At 42.1% G+C, this 11,505-nt stretch overlaps 1 protein-coding gene across 1 annotated transcript in view; it reads left to right on the top strand.

Annotated features, from left to right (window-relative positions):
- Positions 1 to 5,981: 5,981 nt before the first annotated feature.
- Positions 5,982 to 11,505, top strand: part of LPAR3 (lysophosphatidic acid receptor 3) — a 9,639-nt gene continuing 4,115 nt past the window's right edge. Inside the window, exons 1-2 of the mRNA XM_010006606.1 lie at positions 5,982 to 6,047; positions 8,794 to 9,544. Coding sequence (XP_010004908.1) covers positions 8,809 to 9,544 — 736 coding nt within the window. The 5' untranslated portion in view covers positions 5,982 to 6,047; positions 8,794 to 8,808. The remainder of the gene's footprint in view (positions 6,048 to 8,793; positions 9,545 to 11,505) is intronic.

Raw genomic sequence — 11,505 nt, 5'->3', positions numbered from 1 at the left:
CCAGCGGAGGCGCAGCCCCGGGCAACGCGGCTGCTGCCCCATGCATGGCTCTGGCGGTATCAGTATACGATGCATGTATATAAAGGGTAGATACTTCCCGCATGCAGGCGTGTGGGTCTCTATGTGTTTGGAGCCCCGTGTGCGTGTCCCTGGATCCGCGCGTGTCGCGCTCTCTGCGGCGCTGCTCGTAAGTACCGCGTGGGGCTGGCGCGGCCCCTGCCGAGCTCTGCTGCGAGGCATCGGCTTGATCTGTGCACTCCGCTGGAAAATACGGTGGTACTGGTTTGCATTCTGCCTTGCCGTTAGTGAGCCCGAAGGGAAAAACGTGTGTGTGTGGGAAATGCGCTTTGTGGTACCTTTGTGTTTCCAGAGGTCACGCAGGTAGGTCTGTTCTCCCTTCTGTAATATGAACCTAGAAAAAGACTTTTCCTGTTACCGATTGGTGAGGTGCATTGCTGTAGCTTTGTTCTTCAAACTGTGCAGAGTATGTGGTTTCTTGCATGTTTTTATGGTCTTCTGAGAGGTGTGGAGGAAGCACAGCTGAAGTCCAGTTATGTGGGGGAAGATCTGATTTATGAAGTTTATCACTGAAAATTATGTGAAATAAAAAAATAATGGCCCAGTTGGTAAAGAAGCAGCAGCTCTTATCAGCAACTAGAGCTGAAAGATATATTTGGCTTTTTTCAGAATGTCAAACTATAGTTTCAGATAAGTTGGGTTAACTTCTCCCTATCCTGTGCTACTGTGACTGTTTAACTGTTTTGGAACATTCTCCAGCATAGTCCTTATGCTATCAGATAATGGAATAACATCTCTGAAGTATAAGGTTTGACATCATAGAGAGCATATTCCTCTTGGGTATTAGTCTTACAGGTTCACACAGCTGGGTTCTACTTTGAAGCCATTAGGTTCAGCTCTTGTGTCTCTAGCAAATGTTCCTGGAACCTACAACTTCTACCAGTTCAACTGAAACGTTTGCTTGCAAACTGGGGCTCTGCATCTGTCACCAGGTCAGATAGAGTCAGGTGGCTTGTTTTAGTCAGCAGTGGTGTGATTCAGGTCCTCATGCTGAAAAGAAGCAATAGAAGTCCACTTGGTTGGGACTGTGCTGAAATAGTCTGTGTTCACATTCTATAGGTTTTGTGAAAGAAAGCTGATTGTTTGGCTGTAAAGTGGAGCTGATAGAGATCAATGAGAGGACCTGGATGTTCTGAAGAAACTGAAAACTTAGTTTAGAAGCAGAACAGGTATTTTATTCTAGGCATGTTTCACAATGTACAGGCTGTTGGAATGGCTTTTAAATACTTTAAATGCTGTGTCTGTTTCCGCATTATAGGATGACCTGCCAGCTCCTTCCAGAACCACACTTAAAGGAGACTAAATGAAAGCTTTGCGGTGAAGTTTTTAGTTTGAACTCCATATATAGATTTAGTAAACCATAATTTCAGAACATCTCAAATTACCAAAGTCTGAACTCTAAACTTGTGGTAACTAGCAAGTTACTTAGTATCTGTCCATAACAAATTTCTGCAGTGCATCAGAGCTTTTTAATGTAAAAAGCAATTCAGTGCAGTAGAGCAGCTTTGTACTACAGTGATTTCATGACTTGGAACCTGAGGTTTGTAACACCTTAGTGTAGGTGTCCCTGTGTTTCTGTTCTTCACAGTTCAGCTGCCCATGCCAGTGTGCACAAGCTTTCAGAGGAACAGCACTGTCACAAACGTGCACAGGGTGACACTTCTGTGCCCCAACAGTGATTTTTAAGCCTCTTATCAGTCTGTGTGTACAGAGCACTGTGGTCTGTGGCTGGTGGTGCTGCTTCCTCTCTCTGCAACTTAAATATTTAGTTTTGAGGTTCTACATTTTTGGTAGTTTTAATACTTTTCTAAAGACACTTTGTTTGTAATATATAGCCTTGGTATATTATGCAGGACATAAAAAAAAAAACACCTTAGGTGTTTCCACCACCGATACATAAGAGTTGCTAAAGAATTGTCTTGATCCCCTTCACCTCACTCCCTTCCCTTTTCAGTCCCAAAATTATGATGATGCCATTAAAATGGACTATTACTGGATATGACCAGAACCAGGGTGAAATATGAGCGCTGTTGTACTTCCCATCAGATGAAGCAGGCTTTGAGTGGAAATGGATGTGGCTCTCTGCTCTCTGTATTCTAAAAGGTGCTGAAGACCAAGATAATGGAATAATGCAGCTTGTGTGCACTTGGTTTGAGTTCAGGCAATTATCTGAAATGGGTAATACTGAAGTTATAGAGAAAAAAATATAGCCAGACACAACAAGAAGTACATAAATATGGCCTCTGATTAAAAACTTACTCATTGAGCCTTATAGTTTTTTAATAATAACTTTTCTCCAATTTGTAAAGATGAATTAAAACAATTCTTTTTAAGAAGTATATTCTCAGTTCTTCGAAGTGGACCATGTTGCATGCTGTTCCACATACAGGCAGAACCCACAGAGTTTAGAATCATAGAATCATTAAGGTTGGAAGGGACCTTAAAGACCATCAAGTTCCAAACCCCCTGCCATGAGCAGGGAACCCTACCACTAGACCAGGTTGCACAAAACCTTGTCCAAGCTGGCCTTAAAAACCTCCAGGGGTGGGGCATCAGCAACCTCCCTGGACAACCAGTTCCAGTTCCTATTAACTTCCTTAATAAAGAAAATGTAAAACAGTTACTTCTGAGATAATTTGTCTCTGTAAAACCTGTTAAATGAATGTCATCTTCCATTGCATCCTCTAATAATACCAGATAAAATGCTGTAGTTTAGATTGAAATATTTGGGCATAACTTGGTGTTCTTGATGTGCATCCTTTCCATTTGTTTCTCTACATTGATTTTTGCTATCATATCAATTAAATACAAAAGACAATTAAAAGTGAACCAGAGCACTTACTTCACAGAACTTCTTACAGTTACATATTAACATTTTTGGCCTCTGCTTTGTTACACACCCTTTTCTGTACTGGTATTTCTTCCTAAGCTGAGGTAACCTGAATGGGTTTCTTGGGTTACTGTGCAATCATTTGGCTCTGTTTTCCTCTGTGGCCATACATGTATGCAGGGTGTGGAGAGGAACAAGGAACAGATTCCCTTTCTGAACTAGTACTACTTGTATGTATAGCTTGGCTGCCCTGAGCCCTGGCTTCTTCTGCTGCCTGCACCTTCCCCTTGGGAGTGAGGTGAGAGAGAGAGCTTTTCAGTAACTAGAAGAATAAAAGCAGCAGTGGGGGGTTATCCAGAAGAGGAAGGGGCAGAGGCTGTTTGTGTCTGCCTGTGGCACAGGCAGACAGCAGGAGCCTGGCTGTGGGGAGCCCTTGCAGGGGGCTGTGCAGCCTGCAAGCTTCCAGATGCTCTTTTTGAGGTGCTGTATCACGGGCCTGTCTGCTGCTGGTGGGCTAAGTTTAAAAAGCCTAAGCAGTACATGCAGGTAGGCAGTTGCTGCTGCTCAGCATTTGTCTGCAGTGAGTTTGAATGCAAAGTGTATCTCAAGTGACTTGCCTCCTTGCTCTGCCACCAATCCCTATGATCAGTCAGTGTGATAAACTCTGCTTTCTGAAGAGCAGCTTGTGTAAGAAGATCCAAGATACCGTAAATGTGTATTTACTAGCTGGTCTGTGCCGGCGGGAGGTGCCGGCTGCCCCTAATCCCTATGATCAGTCAGTGTGATAAACTCTGCTTTCTGAAGAGCAGCTTGTGTAAGAAGATCCAAGATACCGTAAATGTGTATTTACTAGCTGGTCTGTGCCGGCGGGAGGTGCCGGCTGCCCCTGCCCGGCAGGCTGAGCCCGGGCACAGCTCGCTGCTCCTGCTGCCCCGCCGACCTGCCCAGGCCGGCCTCGCTCTCCCTTCTGTTCCAGGGTGTATCGTTTTGGATGCTGAGCTGCCTTGAGTTTTCTGCACAGAAATCCCTCTGCCAGCTCAGAAAAACCACCAACAAACTAGACTGGGATTCTCCCAGGAGAAACTTCCCCTGCCTCTCAGCCAAGTGAACTTTCAGTCCTGCTGTAGGACTTCATTGCTATAGTCCTCCTGTATAGGGTCAGTCCTGCTCTCTGAACTTTTCAATGTAGCTGAAAACACAGCTTGAATCGTCCCACAGTAGCTCAGTGTGCCAGCCCATGCCTGTCTGCTCCTTCCCCGCTGCATTTGTATAGGAGCAGGGCAGAAGCCATCCAAGTCCCCCAGACTGACGCCAACTCTTCAGTAAGGTTGTGGCCGATGTATTGAAACAACTTGGTTTTTAATGGACAGTAAAGAGGCAGTGGGGTGTGCCATGAATCACATTATGGCTTGCAGGCTAATTTGTTATGACCTACTCATACTACTTGAGTTTTCCTTCAGAAGCGCCTGCATTAATAATGAGTAACTCAGAGCTGATTTACCAGCTGAATTTAATTTTGAATCCAAGTGACTTAAAGGGTGATCTTAATCACAGTTTAAATCAGCAAAATCCTTTATTTAAATAAAATATATTTAATTATAAATATAGCGATTATTAGTAACTTTCTTGAAGCAAACTAGATTTTAATTGAGTAACAACTATAAAAGTACAATGGTTTGCAGCTAGCTAAAGCTTTTGTACAGTGTGCTATCTAGGTGGTGTTTTATTTTACTATTTACTGTTTACTAGTGTAACATTTTCCTCTATGCTCACCCAAATTCTGGACTTTTATTTTAAGGATGGTGAAGAACATATTCTGACTTGATCCAAGTTGTACTTACACAGAGGATTTCCACATCAGTTTAGATATACAAGTTGTCTTTAAGACAAACAGAGCTCAAGATCTGCTGGATTGGGAAGGATTCCTAGTGCATACTTTTGCATTTGAAAGCAGTTTAACTGAACCAAATCCTTTGGGATATTTTGGAACAGATGATCGATCCCCCTCAAAGCTTATGTATAACCAGAGTGGTAGAGAAAGAGACACTGCAGTCCATCAGCTTCTGATCTTTGTAGCTACTACTGACTGAAGTAATTAAATATATTGAAATAAGCAAAAGAACCCTTTTGACAAGGCTATGCTTTTGGCACTTGCAAAGTTTTCATGTGTTTCTTTGAGGGTGACTTGTGACAAGCTAATAGCTCAACCCATCTGTATAATGTGCAATATGTGGTTACCTCTGTCAAGCTTTTGGAGGGCTATAAATCACCAAGTGGCATGTAAGAGGTGAATGGTGATTATTTTTTGTCCTGTCCCGTAAGAAATGAGAAGTATCAAGCTCATAAGAGTGACTTTCAAAGGAAAAGAAGGTGATTCTTCCTGCAGTGAGTAGGGGAACTAGGGAGCTCTCTGTTGTGGACTCTAGAAGACTGTTGGCTTTATATGGCTGCACTGACCAGTTTAGTTGTTTTTCTGCTATTTCAGTTTGTATTATTTTAAAACTTGGACAAACAATATTTTGCCTGAATTTTCAAATTTATGTTTACTTAATAAAAAATTCTAAAATATGCAATATTTAAGAGTGTTTTGTTGTTTTTTTCTTTTAAAGATTAAACCTGCCTTGATTATGATAAACATCTCTGATTTGGCTGCAGAAAAGAAGACCTGGAGAAGAAAGTCTTGCAATGTGTGAAACTGTGACATGCCTGGAAATATGGGATATCCTATCACACATCTCTCCTGCCTGATGAGGACTGGGACAGGACCAGGGAAGATACAGCTGCATAGCTCTGTCACAGCCTCACACCTTCCTTGAGGCCAGACTAGTTTTGCTGGGAGGACTTAAAACAAAATGAAAGTCTGAAATGAGCCACTGTCTGGAAGGACTCTGATGTTACAAGTGCTTTTTGTACAGTCAGCCAAAGTGCTATGTCTCTGCTCTGAAGGACTGGGATGCAAACTAGCTCCAGTTCAGGTACCGCTTTGATGCAGCTTCCAGTTGGACATCTCCAGAGTCTGCTCTGTGACCCTCAGACCTCAGCTGGATGTTTTTTCTGCTTGCTCCTGCCCTATCTCAACACCTCAAGACATCTCTTTCAAAACTATTTGTCATTTGAGCTCTGCTGTGTGACTGTGAGTGTTCGTAGTGTGATTATTTTGGTCGAGAATTACTGATCTGTGACTTTTTATTTAATTTATTTATTTATTTGGGGGGAGGTATTACTTCAAGTGAGGATAGCATTTCAACAAAATGAAGTATTTAGAATAAGTTCATAGCTGATATTTTGGATTTCTTTAAGCTCATTCTGCAGATGAGATGGAAAAAGCATCTGCAATCTCTTTTTACTCTCCTGTCACTTCAAGTAAAAAATATTCATCTGTTGAGATGATTACACGGTAAGATACAACATGTTCAGAAAACTTTCCCTATAATTTTCACAGATTTCTTTTTTCCCCCTGCCATTCTTGCCCAAAATGCTGCTTCTATTTGCAGGCATTTGGCCGGTTCTGTAAAAGCTTCATGTCAAGCCCAGCGAGTCCTTTACTGCCTTGGTGGGTAAGAGCATCTGGGCAGTGTTCCCAGTACTCAGCTGCTCTAGTAGCTGTTGTCTGCAGCTCCTCAGGGACTTCTGGTCACTTCCAGACTTCATTTAACTTTTGAGTAATTCCTAGGTGAGAATGAGGAATGCACTCACTGCCCAACTCTACCATATTGCCCTGAACAGGGAGCAGCAAGGCACTGAATTCTGGTTGACTACTTATAGTGGATCTGAGTTTCTGAGGCTTTTTTAATTTTTAAGTGAAGGAGTCTTCTGTAATATTTCAGTGCAAGGGATGATTTACTTGTTTCCTTCCACTTCTCATCCTTACGTAATTGTTCTTAGTTCTGACTATGTACTAGGATTGTGTGCTTTAAGTAATATATCTTATAAAAGAAGTGGCTGCCTGGGTTCTTCAGGGTAATAAAATGGACGACAATGTCAAGTATCCTGCTTTCATGTTGTCTGCTAAATGTAGGATGGTAGGATGGCAACCAAGGAAACAAAGACAAAGGAGTAGTTCAGCTAGTTGTTTTTTGTGTTTGGGTTGGTTGCTTTTTTTGTGGTGGGTTATTTTTTCTTTGTTTGTTTTGTTTTTGAGGGATTTTTTTTTAGTCACTTTGCTGAATATATGAATCATGGAATAGTGTGAGTTGATTAAAAATTAGATCATACAAATTTTCTATGAGAGAAAAAACATGAGTAGCATAACTTAAATGGCAGAATATGAACCTTTTAATCTTAAAGCTGAGAAAGAACCTTTAATATAAATGCGGCTTGTTAGCCTGCTGGGGATTCCTTAATTTGCTTCCCTGAAGAGATGAGGTGTAAGTTAAGTAACCACAAGGTGTTAATAGACTAAGTGAACCTGATCTTCATCTGTGATTGACTTTAGCTGCAGAGGTTAAAAGCTTATGTTCTTTATCCTCCTGCCTGTAGCCACTTCTAGTTTTCTTTCTTTTTAGCTCTGCTCAGTCTGTCACTGGCACTCATGACAGCCTGAGGCTCACAAGGAGCTTTATAAAAGCTATTAGAGCTGCAGCTTTGTGTCCTGGTACTTCCTCCTCTCTATCCTTAGAGACAGGCACAGGTTGGCCACTCTGATATCTGAAGTGATTAGGATCTTGTGCCATGGTTGGGTTCCTAGGTTTTGCTGAAACTGTACAATATCTATTAATGAAGACATTGTTAAAACCCTTATTCAGATACTGGCAGCAAATGTGAGAGCTAGTGATGATCAGACACAAACTCTCCCCGTGAGGCTATGAGACCCTGCATGGGATTTGGTCACCATCAGTAATTCCTGTCGGATCTGCCTGTGTAAATTAGTTTGAGTTCAGTTTAGTTCATAATAAAGGCAGTAAAATTGCCATGGCAGCTGACACTGACCTCACTGGAGTAGCTGAAATGTGATGTAATCAGGAACACAGACTCCCCCTTCCATCATGTTTAATAGCCCTGTGTCCAAAATAGCGCTGAGTGGATGTAAGAAAAAAAATCTAGAACTGCCACTGTTGCTGGGGCTTGCTTTATCCTGTGGTTGGGTAGAAAACTGTGTTTTGAAGATAATTGGGCTGTGTGGTACTTGCAGGGCTCTGGGTTGCCAGCCCAATAAAATAATCTCTGACTTTAGAGTAGTTAAATATGTAGAATGTATTTTCCCTTTTACAGCACATTTACTTAAATCCTGTAGCAGTAAATGTCAGGCGTGGGCTCAGAATATAGATGCCTGTAGCATCTTATATACATACACTTTTACATTCATTAATATGTAATTGAAAAACAAAAAAAAAAAACATTTTTCCAGTAATAGGCCTTTTCTTCCTTAGTCAGTAAAATGAAAGAGTTATGATTTATGCTTCCCTGTCCTGACTGGATACATTGAAAAATGGAAATAATGATGAGGCTGTGGCTCAAACATGAGATTTCACAGTAAGAATGGCTTGGCTGTTCCTCAGATTTTCTTTGAGACCTCCAGAAAGTCACTTTTAACCTCTTAATTTCCACTGCCTGTACAGTATGACTGTTAGTGCAAAGGGACTGTGCTGGGGTTTTGTTAACAGGTAAGACTATTAAAACTTCCTGATTCAAGCATCATGTACTGTAGTCCTCCAGTGGACAGAACATCATCTTTTGCATTAACTCTCTGCAATATGAATTTTTACTGAAGGCCTCCAAATATACATCCTCTCATGTCCTGGTCCCTTCCATCCCCTTTCCCGCCTCTCCCTCCCCCCCTCCCCAACATTTTTAAAAGGCAGTTAGGTATGGTGATTGAAGCAGGGACCAATAGTTGATTTTTAATCCTTCTTTCTTTTTTTCCTTCCACTTTTCCTACAATGCAGGGGCTTTAATCCAGGATGAATGAATGCTACTATGATAAACGCATGGACTTTTTCTATAACAGGACAAACACTGACACAGTAGATGAGTGGACAGGGACACAGCTTATTGTTGTTCTGTGTTTTGGGACATTTTTCTGCCTCTTCATTTTCATTTCAAATTCATTGGTAATAGCAGCTGTGGTCAAGAACAAGAGGTTTCATTTTCCCTTTTACTATCTCCTGGCCAACTTAGCTGCTGCAGACTTTTTTGCTGGAATTGCCTATGTCTTCTTGATGTTCAACACTGGCCCCGTGTCCAAGACGTTAACTGTTAACCGCTGGTTTTTGCGTCAGGGCCTTCTGGACACCAGCCTGACGGCTTCCCTGGTGAACCTCCTTGTCATAGCTGTCGAGCGGCACATGTCGATAATGCGGATGAAGATCCACAGCAATCTCACAAAGAAGAGAGTCACCTTTTTAATTATATCCATTTGGGCCATTGCTATTTTCATGGGTGCTGTTCCTACCCTGGGCTGGAACTGCCTCTGTGACATTACTGTCTGCTCATCCCTGGCACCTATTTACAGCAGAAGTTACCTGGTGTTCTGGAGTGTCTTAAACCTAGTGGTTTTCTTCATTATGGTGGTGGTTTACATAAGAATCTACATGTATGTCCAGAGGAAAACTAACATTTTGTCATCGCACACTAGTGGATCCATTAGCCGTAGGAGAACCCCTGTGAAGCTTATGAAGACTGTCATGACTCTCTTAGGTAAGAGACTACAAATGATTGTGTGCAAGACTGGCACTGCCAATGAATGGATTTTAGTGTTGGTTTCGTTTTGCTTGTTGTTTTTTTTAAACAAAAGAAAAAAAACCCCAACAACTAGACCCTGTAAAACAAACCAAAAAAACCCCAAACATCCCAAGCTTTTAAGTGCTGGAGGCATTGAGACTTCTGTCTGCTTTAGGTAATGAAATAAATGTTGCACCCTGCAGAAATTCAAAGTAAAGGGCTGGTCAACACGTAGAACAAGTGTCTCTTTTGTAGGCCGCTTGTTATACAACACAAATGATCTACAGGTTTTTTGCAGGGTGGAAGGATAATACAAAATCACTGCAGAAAAGTGTGTGAAGATTCACAACTGCAGAGTAAAACATTTTCAAAATCATCTTCATAAATATCTGCACAAGGCCCTGAATCTTGGGGCTGGATGTGGCTTTGTTTTCTTTGCACTTCTTCCTCTTGTATGTTTCTGAAACATACTAACATCTTCCCCCTGGAAATCCCTAGGGAAAGGAGAGGATGCCTGGTGGGACTGTCACTTTGGCAGAGATTTGCTTTGCAAGGAGAGAATTCACCTTCATTCTGTGAAGATTGTGTAGTGCAAAATATTTGCAGGTGCTGATGTGGTATGGCCTTGGATCTCTAGATTGTAACATGAGATTTGACTTGGATTCTGCCTTGGAGACACTGTTGATATTTGGGCAATTCAGATCTCTTCCTCAGCTTGTGATGTAGCTTCTTCTTAAATTAGAGATGCACAGAGCAAATGCTTAATTGTTGGAACAAGATACTAGCTGTAGCAATAAGTTTTTCTCAGGAAGACTTGAATCTGAGTAAGATGTTTTGTGGAAGCCAGACGTCATGTGAGAGTGCGAGGTTAACAGTTGAACTTGGTGATCTCAAAGGTCTTTTCCAACTAAAACAAAGCAATTCTAAGATCTACCACAAACTCTTGTGTCAGTGGAAGAGTATCTTGGCATGTTCCTCATATCAGTTCTCCACATTTTGACTCTGAAAAGCTTCTTAGAAATGTTTACTTCTAGCAATGAGAATTCATTTTTTTAAAACAGTTGGAAATGTGCATTTCTGGCCAAGTCATTCAAGCACACTGTGCAAAATATATTAGAAACTGTATAGCATGTTTTCTGGGCTTTCCAGTTACCAAAGGAGTCACCAGGTAACCAAAGTGATTCTTCCTAAATTCTGCTTATGTCCACCGATGCAACAACCCCCAGCTATACATAGCATGTAGATTTTGCCCAAGGCAGCTTTTAATGCCTTGTTCCAAGACATCTGAAAATACTTTGGAACACACACCTGGTACAGTCTTAACTAAAAGTGATTCCAAGATACTCTGTTGCTGGATGAAGCATGATGAGAACCCGAGTTCTTGTTGAAGTGTTGGTTTCATGGGAGGTTCAGGACAAAATCCTGCTGCTGTGTGCAAGGAGGCTGCATATAGCTGGGTGGGCTGCTCCTCATGTGCCTCCACCACCCTTCTTGGGGAGCTTGGACCTGTGGCCAGCTACCCCCCAGCAAAGCATCACTGTTGTCTCTGGATGTTCCCCTCTTGTGGTCCTACAATGAGGAGTTGGGGGAATCTGGGTTTCAGTGTGACTTCATGGAGTCATGGTGATCTAAGCTGCAGGTGGCTCTTACACCACCCTTTCTAGAAGCCCCTTCTAGAGGCTGGATCTCAGGTCTCTGCCATCTGCCTTTTTCTAATATAACCCAGGTTTGGAGCAAGGCTTTCCCTTTGGCATGCAAAACTGTAGGAAGTTATCTAGGTGAAACCTAGCAAAAGGGGCAAAGCTCTTCTTTGGCTGACACTGTGACACAGTGTCACTCTAGCTGTGGAGAAGGGTGGTTGCAGGTGTGTGGATATGTGATTTTCAGGTGGTGTGTGTGTGTGGTAGCTCATCTGAACTTGGCAGTGAGATTCCTGC

This window comes from Chaetura pelagica, unplaced genomic scaffold (genome assembly GCF_000747805.2).
Source record: "Chaetura pelagica isolate M959 unplaced genomic scaffold, ChaPel_1.0 scaffold69, whole genome shotgun sequence".
NCBI lineage: Eukaryota > Metazoa > Chordata > Aves > Apodiformes > Apodidae > Chaetura > Chaetura pelagica.
The sequence above is the reverse complement of the archived record's forward strand: the minus strand, read 5'-3'. Positions and strand labels throughout refer to the sequence as shown.